Source organism: Sinohyriopsis cumingii, chromosome 16, assembly GCF_028554795.1.
Source record: "Sinohyriopsis cumingii isolate HCF-2022 chromosome 16, ASM2855479v2, whole genome shotgun sequence".
Lineage (NCBI taxonomy): Eukaryota > Metazoa > Mollusca > Bivalvia > Unionida > Unionidae > Sinohyriopsis > Sinohyriopsis cumingii.
This window is the reverse complement of record NC_142976.1, coordinates 36,559,234-36,573,960: the sequence shown is the minus strand read 5'-3', so window position 1 is coordinate 36,573,960 and position 14,727 is coordinate 36,559,234. Positions and strand designations below refer to the sequence as shown.

The window sequence follows — 14,727 nt, the reverse complement described above, 5'->3', positions numbered from 1 at the left end:
CCCTAGAAAACGATCATATCTCAACACTTCGCTCTCGAATGCTGGAGGTCGAAAGGAGCCAATGAGAGTGATTCATGCTGTGTGGGTCGGCACTTTAGCTGATTGAATCGTTCTCAGCATGTGATCCGCTTACCTTTTGTTATACAAGCCCCTCCCCGCAGATTATTGACATCCCACTATTCTAGGAGAACTGACATTCGAAACTAAAGAAACAATTCTCCCAGCGTGCAAGGTCACAATTCAAAAGAATCTATACCAAAGGTACTTTGTTCTCGACTGAATGTGTTAATCAAACAACATTTACCGTCGAAAATCTGTCTCAAGAGAAAGCACTTTACAATTTTAACATTTCTAAGGCCTGTTTTGGGGGATCTTAGTCCAGAACCTGAAAACACGTGTTCTTCTGTTCTTTGATGGAATATATATCAAGCTTATCAAATATACTGGTATACGGTGTTTTGGAGTTTTAATTTCGGTTATTCCAAATTTTCCCAAGATATGGACATATGTGGGACATACAAAATGAATGTATTCTTAGCTAATACAAGCAGACAACTGAACTAAAAGATCGACCAGACGACATACCCTCTAGTCGGAGAAGAAGAAAAAAAAAAAACGTGGACGACGCTTTTACTTCAAGATTTCAAAGGAATGTACTCTGTTTACTTCATGGAGGAAAAAAGCTAAACTGATGTTTGTGACTACATATATTGAACACATTACTAAACCAGTTTATTTACAACTATTCTAATTCACTTTGGATATATATTAAATATTGGATCGGACAGAAACGCGGACAACATTTGAAACACATTTTCCTTCACTTTTACTAAAGTAGTATCACTAGTGTATCTCAAAAGACTGTTGTAGATTTATAAACAAACTAATGTCATGAAATATTGAAACAAAGGTCCCTCTCTTATTGATTATCCAAAGAGGAGATTTTATGAACTGAAGATGGTTGAGACTACAGAAATGTCCATATCAGAAGGTGGTCTGCATGACTCGACACTGGAATCAGAGCATATGAAATATACCAGCTGCTTTACAAGCAGGGTAAGTCCGGTGTATTGAAAATTTCGCAATATCTTCATAAAATTTGACACAGTACTACCCTTTAGAGCAGGAGTGGGAAATATCTGACCCAAGGGCTTGATCTGGCCTGTGGCCAGGTTTTATACATTAATTTATATCATATACGGAAGATGCCCATGCTTGCTTTAGAAGGTAGAAGTCGCACAAGCAGTAGTAGTAATAGTAATACTAATAAGGATAATAATAATCGCAATAGTAGTAATACTAATAATGTTAATAATAATAATCGCAATAGTAGTAATACTAATAATGTTAATAATAATAATCGCAATAGCAATAATATCAGTAGTAGTAGTACTAATAATAATATTAATAATAATAATAATAATAATAACAGTAATATTAAGTAAAACTAAGTAATATTAATAGTAGTAATAATAATATTAATATTAATAATAATAATAATGCTAGTATTATTAATAGTTTTAATAATTATAATGGTGGTAATAGTGGTAATAATAATAATAGTAGTAGTAGTAATAGTAATAGTAGTAGCAACATCAATATATAAAAGAGATTCGATTGTAGAAGCTGCTGTAGCAGCAGCATTGGATAAAGAGTAGTAGTAGTAGCAGATGCAGCAACAGCAACAACATACAAGTAAGGAATATCACTTGTGGTAGAATCTTGAAATAGTGGAGCTAACAAACATCCTCATATTCTGATGTTTTCAACTTATTTGTACGTGCTTTATATTTTTATCGCAAGGTTTTCTTTGACCAAAGGAATGACAATACTAATTTTGATGATTATGTCAATTGTTTTATCATCATCATCAGCAGCAGCATCAGCATCATTACATTAATAATAATAATGATAATAATAATAATAATAATAATAATAATAATAATAATAATAATAATAATAACAATATTATCATTATTATTATTATTATTATTATTAGCAACAGTAGCAGTAGTGGTAGTGGTGGTGGTGGCAGCAGATTGTCTTTTCTCCATTTCTCAAGCTCTTGTTATCATTGATGATTATTATGATGATTGTTTTTATAGCGCTTTGTATATTTTACTTTTAATTTTCTGAAGTGGTTCAGATGTAAATACAAATCTATTTCTTCTCCACATTTCTCGTTATTCATACAACAGTAGTTCGCAGCATGGATTGTTTCGTAATTTCAAATGCTGGGTATTGATGATACAAAAAGAAAGGAAATTCACGAGTAAAAGTATATATATATATATATATATATATATATATATATATATATATATATATATATATATATATATATATATATATATATATATATATATATATATATATATATATATCCAACAGAAAAGTCAATTAAACACATGTGTTTGCAGTAATGATCGCTCAGTAATTAATATATTCCAGGCAAGTTGTAATTAACGAAGCGAGACTTGAATCATGTAAGGATCATTACCTACCAGGTATTAAAGGTAACTGTGTATTTACCAACAATGGTACCATTAAAAAGGTTATTGTAGTTTCAATACTGTATGTTTAAACTTGATAATGTTTTGATAACTGTGAATGCGAAACATAAATTATACCTTTCCTGCTTGGTCAGGATGGAAACCCTAATTATAATTAATCAGCTTAATTAATACAATCACATGAATTAAAGGATGTCCAGCAGTAAAATTAAAATACGAGATTAACCAGATTGCCAATTGAAATTATGTGTGTGTGTGTGTGTGTGTGTGTGTGTGTGTGTATATATATATATATATATATATATATATATATATATATATATATATATATATATATATATATATATATATATATATATATATATAAATATAGGTGTGCGTGTGGAACTAAATGCATTTTTTCGGCGAAATTAACAATTTCCATTTGTATACCTCCTCTCAAAAGTTGTACCTCTCTAAATTTCAAAGTAAATCTCACTCAACGTGGCTGCCGACTATCTAAATTTAACGGCTAAATCAATTAGGTTCTGGGCATATGATATAATACAGGGACACTTTTCTTTTCTTTGATGCCTTTATATTGTTTTTGCTAACAACACTTTGCTAAATAAAGGCTACGATTTCGTCAGGATGTTAAAAGCTTTAAGAACATGTAACAGGTTAACTTCCCACCCTATCAGAGAATTAAAGTGCTTCAATTTATTTAGATGTTTTAGTTTTTAAAAAAGGATTAAAACAACAGCATTGACAAGCTCTGTGTTTTCTGTTTCTATATTGCATTTTGACAGAATGAATCATTCATTGTTTAGTTTAAACTTTCCAATTAATTAACTAATTAAGACATTTGCCATACATAGTTTAGCATAATTTATTCAGTCGTTTAGATTTCAGGTAAATTTAAATAATTAGGTTTGCTACAGTATCATCCATATTTAAAAAAAGTGCAATAAATAAATAGAAAATACTTTCTCGCATAATTTTTTACAATCCCTAGTCTGTATTTAACTGCAATTGAATCAGCATATCTCACACCCTATATACTATGCCTGAACATTATAACTGTTTTGTTTTTTTTTCTTTTTCTAGTTTTTAATTTATTTCGGATATTGTAAGACAATATGTATATGAGTGTTGTAATGCACATTGAATAACATTATCTGTGTTCTCGACACTTTTTAAGCACGGTGTTGGAATGCTGAGAAAAGAATAAAACTAACGAAATGAGGCTGTCTGTTACCTTATTCAAAACTAGGCTGTCTGTTACCTTATTCAAAACTAGGCTGTCTGTTAACTTACTCAAAATTAAGTGGTCTGTTACCTTGCTCAAAATTAGGCTTTCTGTTACCTTACTCAAAAAAAGATTTTCTGTTAACCTACTCTAAATAAGGCTGTATGTTACCTTATTCAAAAGTACGCCCTCTGTTTCTTTACTCCAAATTTCAGAACCTGTTAGGAGATTTAAAATTGTGCGTCTCGTTTTGACGTTATTACTGGTGGGGTACAGTTGTGACAAAAATGTAATTTTATATGGTAAAATGACAGACAGTTGGAGAGCATTGATATTTAATGAGATCGTATATCAGGTCACAAGACGCGTCTATAGTACGAAGTGGTCGTATATTAATTAGGTCACAAGACACGTCTATAACATGAAATGTTCGAAGCCTCTTCCTATTTATATATTATTCTTTCGAGATAACTGAAGCATGTATTTACTAGTTAGGTATTCTTCTCTCGAAGCTTACATTCGTGTTGGAAGGCTCATACTTTTTACGTATTACTCTCTTGAGATATCCGAAGCGTACATTTGTGTTGGAATGGTCATACTAGTTACGTTTGACTCTCTCCAAATATCTGAAGCGTTCATATGTATGCAAAGGTTGATGCTAGCTATTGATTACTCTCTCGAGATATCTGAAACTTACATTTGTTTTCGAAGGCTCATACTACTTATGTATTACTCTCTCTCTCTCTCTCTCTCTCTCTCTCTCTCTCTCTCTTTAGATACCTGAAGCGTACATTTGTGTTGGAAGACTCATTATATTTATATATTATTATCTGAAGCATGCATTTACTAGTAAAGTATTACTTTTTTTTAGATGTATGAGGCATACATTTGTGTTGGAAGGTTTATATTTGTTAGGTGTTATTATTTCGAGATATCCGGATCTATTTCGAGATAACCGAAGCGTATATTTGTATTGGAAGGCTCGTACTTGTTAGGTGTTACTATTTCAAGATATCCGAAGGTTTTTCGAGATATCAGAAAGCTTACATTTGTATTGGAAGGCTGATACTGGTTATGTAATACTCTCTCGAGTTATTTGAATTACGTATTTGTACACGAAGGTTCACACTAGTTAAGTAGAGGTGGGAATATAACTGGTACACCGGTTCACTGCTGTGTTGTTTTTCTTTCTTCTTCTTTCGGTGATACGTACCACGGTACTTTTTCAATGTACCGGTACATCGGTAGTTTCCGTCAGCAAGGAATGTACGGAAACTCCCTCGGAATCTTTTACGACTTTAAAGATTTTAACAACATGTTTTCATTATTCAAGACAAATAGTTACAAATGTTTATTCTTTTCTCCTAAGCGGTTGTATCTTTCACAAATTAATGATGACACGTAGTTCTATTTATGATCCTTTAATCACATCTTTGACACATGTCACGTACAGGAACGTGGTAGCCAAATGAATCGTGAAAAAGATTCGGGCAACGTCCAACTTTCAAAAAAAATATTGGCTTTAAAACAAACAACAACAAAACCCCAAAAACTAGTTATTTACTAGCGTATGTGAATGTTTTAGGTATGTTATTCCTTTATGAAACTGAATTATACTACGGTTTTCAGGAGTGCGCTTGTTTTCTACGTGTTTAATGTTTACTGGTCATCTCTGAAAAATATCCCACTCAACGTTTCACTGGCTATTATAGCGTACTAGAAAATCGTAGTCTTCAGAATGAACACTTCATATTTTTATCAATAAGTTCTCAAATGTCAGCACTATGTCTTTCACAGTATCCGCTATAGTGTACGCTTAATCGCAGTATCAGCTATAGTGTAAGCTTAATCAAAGTATCAGCTCTAGTGTAAGCTTAATCACAGTATCAGCTATAGTGTAAGCTTAATCACAGTATCAGCTATAGTGTAAGCTTAATCACAGTATCAGCTATAGTGCAGGCTTAATCATAGTATCAGCTATAGTGTAAACTTAATCACAGTATCAGCTATAGTGTAAGCTTAATCACAGTATCAGCTATAGTGTAAGCTTAATCACAGTATCAGCTACAGTGTAAGTTTAATCACAGTATCAGCTATAGTGTAAGCTTAATCACAGTATTAGCTATAGTGCAAGCTTAATCACAGTATCAGCTATAGTGTAAGTTTAATCACAGTATCAGCTCTAGTGTAAGTTTAATCACAGTATCAGCTATAGTGTAAGTTTAATCACAGTATTAGCTATAGTGCAAGCTTAATCACAGTATCAGCTATAGTGCAAGTTTAATCACAGTATCAGCTACAGTGTAAGTTTAATCACAGTATCAGCTATAGTGTAAGTTTAATCACAGTATCAGCTATAGTGTAAGCTTAATCACAGTATCAGCTACAGTGTAAGCTTAATCACAGTATCAGCTATAGTGCAAGCTTAATCACAGTATCAGCTATAGTGTAAGCTTAATCACAGTATCAGCTATAGTGCAAGCTTAATCACAGTATCAGCTATAGTGCAAGTTTAATCACAGTATCAGCTACAGTGTAAGTTTAATCACAGTATCAGCTATAGTGTAAGTTTAATCACAGTATCAGCTATAGTGTAAGCTTAATCACAGTATCAGTTACAGTGTAAGTTTAATCACAGTATCAGCTATAGTGTAAGTTTAATCACAGTATCAGCTATAGTGTAAGCTTAATCACAGTATCAGCTACAGTGTAAGTTTAATCACAGTATCAGCTATAGTGCAAGCTTAATCACAGTATCAGCTATAGTGTAAGTTTAATCACAGTATCAGCTATAGTGTAAGTTTAATCACAGTATCAGCTATAGTGTAAGTTTAATCACAGTATCAGCTATAGTGTAAGTTTAATCACAGTATCAGCTACAGTGTAAGCTTAATCACAGTATCAGCTATAGTGCAAGCTTAATCACAGTATCAGCTATAGTGTAAGTTTAATCACAGTATCAGCTATAGTGTAAGCTTAATCACAGTATCAGTTACAGTGTAAGTTTAATCACAGTATCAGCTATAGTGTAAGTTTAATCACAGTATCAGCTATAGTGTAAGTTTAATCACAGTATCAGCTATAGTGTAAGCTTAATCACAGTATCAGCTACAGTGTAAGTTTAATCACAGTATCAGCTATAGTGTAAGTTTAATCACAGTATCAGCTATAGTGTAAGCTTAATCACAGTATCAGCTACAGTGTAAGCTTAATCACAGTATCAGCTATAGTGCAAGCTTAATCACAGTATCAGCTATAGTGTAAGTTTAATCACAGTATCAGCTACAGTGTAAGCTTAATCACAGTATCAGCTACAGTGTAAGTTTAATCACAGTATCAGCTATAGTGTAAGCTTAATCACAGTATTAGCTATAGTGCAAGCTTAATCACAGTATCAGCTATAGTGTAAGTTTAATCACAGTATCAGCTACAGTGCAAGCTTAATCACAGTATCAGCTATAGTGTAAGTTTAATCACAGTATCAGCTATAGTGTAAGCTTAATCACAGTATCAGCTACAGTGTAAGCTTAATCACAGTATCAGCTACAGTGTAAGTTTAGTCACAGTATCAGCTATAGTGTAAGCTTAATCACAGTATTAGCTATAGTGCAAGCTTAATCACAGTATCAGCTATAGTGTCAGTTTAATCACAGTATCAGCTACAGTGTAAGCTTAATCACAGTATCAGCTATAGTGTCAGTTTAATCACAGTATCAGCTATAGTGTAAGCTTAATCACAGTATCAGCTACAGTGTAAGTTTAATCACAGTATTAGCTATAGTGCAAGCTTAATCACAGTATCAGCTATAGTGCAAGTTTAATCACAGTATCAGCTACAGTGTAAGTTTAATCACAGTATCAGCTATAGTGTAAGTTTAATCACAGTATCAGCTATAGTGTAAGCTTAATCACAGTATCAGCTCTAGTGCAAGCTTAATCACAGTATCAGCTATAGTGCAAGTTTAATCACAGTATCAGCTACAGTGTAAGTTTAATCACAGTATCAGCTATAGTGTAAGTTTAATCACAGTATCAGCTACAGTGTAAGTTTAATCACAGTATCAGCTCTAGTGCAAGCTTAATCATCCCACTGCAATTACAGCTTTTTGATTGCAACTTATACAACAATTAAGCATTCGCATAGTAAATTCATCTCCTGTAAGGTACTGGCCATTTAATTATGGAGGGAGAGAAGAGGGACTGTGATTTTTTTAGCTAAAATATTTTCTTTTCTTTTATCTCAAGATAATTAATAGTTTTTCCTAATAATTTCATGGATATAATATGGTGTTATTTTGCTATAAATCAGAACAAAATATTTGTCCAGTTATTGACAGACGGAATTAAAAATGTGCCAGGCTCCTGCCCCAGAACATTGAATTGTTGGCCCCAAATATAATTACGGTATACCTTGGTACTTTTGAGAAGTACAAAAATTTTGGCAGTACCCAATCTAATCTGAAGCATGCGTTTGCGTTGGAAGGCTCATACTAGTTTTGTATCACTCTTTCGAGATATCTGAAGCGTGATTTTGTGTTCGACGGCTCATACTAGTTAGGTATTACTTTATCAAAATATCCGAAGCCTCATACTAGTTATGTATCACTCTTTCGAGATATCCGAAGTCTCGAACTTGCTGTGTTACTCTCTCGAGATATCCGATGCATCAAACTTCAAATTTGTTATGCATTACTCTCTCGAGATATCCGGATCGATGCTCTTACTGGTTATGCATTGCTCTCTCGAGATAACCGAAGCATACGTTTGTCTTTGAAGGCTCCGTATTGTTATTTAATACATTCTCGAGAAATCAGAATTATCATATTAGTTATGTATTCCTCTCTCGTAATATCAGATTCTTCATACTAGTTATGTATTCCTATCTCATGATATCAGATTCCTCATACTAGTTATGTATTCCTATCTCATGATATCAGATTCCTCATACTAGTTATGTATTCCTATCTCATGATATCAGATTCCTCATACTAGTTATGTATTCCAATCTCATGATATCAGATTCCTCATACTAGTTACGTATTCATATCTCATGATGTGCGAAGCATACATTTGCGTCAGAAGGCTGATATTAGTTAGGTATTGCTGTCTCATGATATGCGAAGGCTCATACCAGTCATGTGTTACGCTCTGGAGGTATCCGAAGGCTCATACCAGTCATGTGTTACTCTCAGGAGGTATCCAAAGCATACATTTGTGTTGGAAAGCTCATACCGGGTATGCATTATGCACAGCCACTAAATACGGGTGTACTTAACACGAGGTGCCGATTCTAGTGAGAAGGAGTTGATTAAACGACGTGTGGTCACACTGATTAAAACCTGTAACTTGAGAAGAGTTCAATATTGACTGTTCTGCAACAGAGTGTTGAGTAAATATTGACACACTATGAGTGAAAGTAAGCATTGATCTACCATTAGGAACACCTGCTAGTAAGATTTTATTTATTTTGTTAGTTACCTAGCTATTTATTTGTTTATTTCTATGTTTGCTATGTGGTGCTCTCAAATTATAGAACTTCGTCGGACTGTCAACTGATCTATGCAACCATCCTTACACCCGCTCGCTAGCTAGATAGCTACTCTATCTTTCCATCCATCTTTCCTTCTATCCATCCATCTATCTATCTATCTATCTTCTATCTATCTATCTATCTATCTATCTATCTATCTATCTATCTATCCGGCTGTCTAACAATCTTTCACTGCATCTGCTTGTACGTCTTTCGGACAACACAGTTGTAATTAGATATATCCATCCGTGCGTACGTGCAAGCGTTACTACACAGGTATTTTCGCGCAATCCATGCTACACTGTATAAGATAAATACTTTACATTTTTGTATGTAATTGTGGGTATGTAAAATTGTCCTGTAATAGTGGTCCACCCCACCACCCACCCCTAACCAGGGCGAAGGTATACCGTAGACGGTACATGGACGGGTGTGAGTAGGAATCAGTAACCGCAGAAAGCGTAAAACAGCCATGATGTGCTTAATTGATTAATGAAATTATTGATTAAACAAACAATTAATTAATTGACTTTTATTCATTTTTTTTTTCTGGCCAAAGTTGATCACGGCATCCTACATTTCACATTTTATTTTTTACGTTACGTTCTTGAATTTAGCTTGGTCTCTCTCTCTGGCACTGTTGTCATTAGACTTGACGGATGCATTCATTTTTGAGGGTTCTACTAATTATAGACAAGATTAGATTACTGTGGCTACTTTATCATAGCTTTTTTTTTCTTTTTTTGTAACATCAGCCCTGAACGATATTGAATTAACTATTAAAATGACAATTACTTATTGAGTCGTGGGTTTTCCATATGTTTGCTATTCTAGTTTGTGACCGTGTTCCATCATTACTTACTATTTAATGGTATTACTGAACAAATATAACGCCGACATCGTTTTTGTATCTTTCCTATTTTTTCTATTTTAATAAACTTTTTTTTATTTTATCGTGTTATTATGATAAATAATAGATCGTCAAAGGAGTGGCATAGTTTTCTTTAGACATAGTCAATGTTAACATTTCTTTCCCAATACATGTATTTTTTTCTTCTTAAATTGCAGACAGTCGTATTTCTTTTGGAATATATAATTTACAGATTATTATGGAGTATTTAACATATGAAGTTGAAATGTTTTAATCGCCATTTACTTGCAAAAGCTTATTTTATTGTATTCAAATATTGTGTTTATTTTTAGACAATGCCGATTCTAAATGGACTGGACCAGTCTAACATAATATGTGCCGGGTGCGGGTGTCGAATATTAGAACGTTACTTCCTATATGCGGCGGACAAACAGTGGCACGTGCATTGTCTGAGGTGTGCCGACTGCAAACTTTCGCTTGATACAGAACTCACGTGCTTCGCCCGTGAGGGAAATATTTACTGCAAGGAAGATTATTACAGGTAAGTGTGCGAGCCCGTGTTAAATAATCAGAAGGTTATGTCGTGTAAATGAGCTGGTAGCATCATTGGCAATGAAATCAGCAGTCATACTGTATTTTCTTTCAATTACGAAAGATTCAAGTAACATAGTTCTTTTAGTTTTTCTCTTTTTATTCTTCTCTCATTGATTTAAAGAAAACAGTTTGCTTAATACTATATATTTATTTAAGAGCATTCCAGAACAAAATTGAAAAACTTGAAGAAGAAAAAAATGTCCAAAGTTATCAATCAGCTTATTTATTAACTCCCTCAGGGTTTCCTAAAACATTATCTATCACTCTGTTTGTCCATCTACATAACTATTTTCATCAGAAACATGGACACATATCACAGAAAATACAAAGTATTAAACAAATAAAAGAAAACGTAGTATGAAAAATATATTTATAAATCATTTCGCTAAATTGCAACGCCTTTCCACTGGAAATTAAATAAAATAGACTTGTCACATGACTTGCCATTTCAATTTCCGCCATCCTGTGTCAGAAGTTAAATCCCCGGATGCATCACTCGTACACTTCCGGTAGTCAAGTACGCCTCTCGAAGTAAATCTCTTGATCAATTTAATGTCGGAATGGATGTTCGTTGTTGTCGGAAATCTTAAACACCGATTAAGAGATAGAAAGTGGAAATATCCTCAAAGTTAATGAAATCGAATGTAAATCTTCCATTAATATTAATGCAGTACTTAATGAGGAATGATACAAGATGACTTTCAAACAACATAAGATCTCTTAATACATTCGCTGGTATTCGATTTCATAATGGAATCAGCTGTATCGAATAGAATATATTGCGAGAGAAAATCGATCGTGCAGGTTGAAATCTAATGTAAAGTTATATAATAGTAATTTCTTGCATCAAGTGATCGGAACTGCCAAAACTGATTTACGCTGTTACTGTTCAAGACCAACAAAGGTTGTGTAAGATCGAGTAAAGCAACAACTCTGCTTTTATTACGACAATTACAGTGCATAAAGGTAGGTAAGAAATATCAGCCATAACCTGGTATTTTGTGTAAATCACTTCCTTTGGAGACATTCCGAAATGCAAATCGTACCGAAAAACTTCGTCTGCAAATTATAAATCATGTACCTAACACAAGTTGGTATACTGTAAATAAGACAAATGTAGCGACCACGTCTGTTGCGTCATATTTAAAAACATTGCGCACGAAAGAAAAGAAAAACAAACAACAAACGAATACAACTTCCAAATGTTTCATTTCCTCAAATATCAATAGCCGAAATATGTTCCGAAACTTTTGTTGAATTTCGATAATTTATACATTTTGTGAAGAAAAGGAATCAGAGTAAATTTGAAACGCAGTCCCCATACTATGGTTATTTTATGTTGATTTCCTTAGCTGCTAATTAACATTAAATAAAGTGTAGACATTACATAAGAGTTTCATGCCTTCTATTGATCCGATCACAATGACGCCAATCTACGACCATGAGGTTTCTAAAAACTTCTTTTTAATATAAAACATTTTGTTAAAGGTAATTCCTTTAAGTGTGTATACAAAACAAATTCCATTTTGAACTAGTCAAACAAAAAAAAAATGACTGGAATTAAAATGGTGATTTATATATAAACACATTCATCTTTTATTTCCTGATTCTTTAATTTGTTCATCCATTCTTACACAGCCGTGTCCACATATAGAAGTTTGGCCTAACTCTTTGTGTTTCTTTAATCTAGTTTACTTTCTTTCTTTGATGATATGCGTGCTGTTCCCTACTCACACAAGATGCAAATTACTTGTTAACTTGATATATTAAATTACAATTAACTTATTGACAAATAAATTATATCAATTGGTTGATCAGCTTAATAAATTTCATATACTTCATTAGTTAGCCTTGGAGACTGATATTAGAGAGCGGGCCCATGCTTCTGATCATTATATGAGTGGATGACCGTCGCGCCATAATGTTATCAGAGTTATCATGATAAAGCCAGCCAATACAAATTGGATTGTGTGTGAAAATTGACAGCGATTCGTCGGATTGACGCCTCAATTATTATCATATGTGTTAATAGTGTAATCGACTTGGAATCTGAAAAGCATATTTTTTTTTCTTTCTGTGAAACCAGTCATCAAGGGTACATTAGCCTTTAGGACTATTGCACAACGAAACCAGGAAAGAAAATACCATACATTATTATCGTGCTGAATCTACACAATGTTTGGTTGTAAATAATTTTCATAAGTGACACAATATTTATATATAAAAAACTATTAGAAGGAACACTGATATATAAATAGCACAGTACAACATTATTCATTTTAATAATATTTTTGATTGTATTGGTTTTGTATATATCTACAGCTGAGCGGCCTGTAGATTGTGTTGGGTACTTAGATTTTTGTGTTTCATTTGTGTCTCGTTGTGTAATCGCCCTACGTAGCTTTGTACGATTTAGAAAAGAACCGGTCTGAAAGGTCTTGGTATTGTTTCACACTGTTGTCTATCAGTTTCATAAACACGATTGTTCTGACCAACACGGGCTTTAGGATCTGGCGCAATTATTTGGAAAGACCTTTTGTCCGCGCGCGCGCGCGCGTGTGTGTGTGTGTGTGTGTGTGTGTATGTATGTATGTATTTATGTATAATGAAGGTTAGTTGTAGTGTATATTTTTGTGTGTTTTTGGTATCCAAGTGTCACTTCCACAGATAAACAAAAAATTGAGGATATACATATAGTAGGACGAGAGATGAGGTTGAATATTTCCCTAATAAAAATCTTGTAACTTGTAAATTAGGGCGAGAAACACAAAAGCCTATGGAGATGAAAAATACCGGAAAGTTATTAGTGTCTATTTTTGGGGTTATCCCCCCACCCCCACCCCCAACTCAAGATCTCTTCTTAAGAACCCAATTTTCCTTTCCACTATGTATCATAATTATATTGAATAAAACAAAATGACATATTGTTCTGCTCATTCTGAAAGTAAAATGGCCTGGCAGAAAGCTTGATATAACTATGAATGACATGCCGGAGGCTGCAGTAGATGACTTGATTGACCTTACCCATGTCTTTACGGGGATATCTTGACTTGCCTTGACTTGATTGACCTTACCCATGTCTTTACGGAGATTTCATGACTTGTCTTGATTTGGATGACTTCACTCTTGTCTTTACGGAGATATCTTGACTTGTATTGACTCGATTCATCTTACCCGTGTTTTTACGGAGATATCTTGACTTGTCTTGACTTAGTTGACCTTGCTCTTGTCTTTATGGAGATGTCTTAAATATTGAGAAATCAAAATTTACTTCAGATTTACACACTCAAGCGTCTACAACTTTTGGAGATCAAGAGTTAAGAACTAGACGACAGAATGTTCAGAAACTGAGATGACGCAACTTCTACAAAGGAAATTTGTATTAAAACAAATTGTTGCAAAATTGGTATTACCTGGACAATTCATCTTCGTTTCTGTACGAAGTAGTGTACAAGGGAATGCATTTCGCATGATGATTTTGGGTTCTTTAAGGGTACGGCCTTCTTTCCCTCGTACATCTGTTTTTAAGAGTTAGGGAGTGGTATCTGAAAAAGCGATTACCACCGATCCTCTTGTGTCATCCTATCAGCCGATGTAAGAAATCACGTGAATTCCTGCTTATTCCATTACCTCTGATTGGTTTAGCAGCTTTACATTTCCGGAAGCATGGTCTAAAAGTTGGGTAGAATGCCCTAGTTCTCAAAACAACTGTCCCAGTGAACTGTTTCGGCCGAGGATAAAATATCTACAGGAATAAAAAAAGGTGGAAAATGCCTTTGGCTATCGAACCATTAGTGAATCGTTTTGAATGTGGGCTAGTGTTCTAACAAACTTCTGAAGTTTCATTCCGTTTACAAACATCTCCAATAGCTCGTATAAGATTTGTGTCCGTATTTTCAATTATTGTCTGAAGGTCAAGTAAAACAAATTCTAATCATAATCGTTTGGAGGCAATGGTGTAAAGTGGTGATGGTGAAGGTGGTGGTGGCGG

At 33.8% G+C, this 14,727-nt stretch overlaps 1 protein-coding gene across 1 annotated transcript in view; it reads left to right on the top strand.

The window, feature by feature from the left end:
- The first annotated feature begins 206 nt into the window (after nucleotides 1-206).
- Nucleotides 207-14,727, top strand: part of LOC149780212 (LIM/homeobox protein Lhx9-like) — a 51,430-nt gene continuing 36,909 nt past the window's right edge. The window contains exons 1-2 of the mRNA XM_089936970.1: nucleotides 207-1,056; nucleotides 10,475-10,683. Coding sequence (XP_089793096.1) covers nucleotides 958-1,056; nucleotides 10,475-10,683 — 308 coding nt within the window. The 5' untranslated portion in view covers nucleotides 207-957. The remainder of the gene's footprint in view (nucleotides 1,057-10,474; nucleotides 10,684-14,727) is intronic.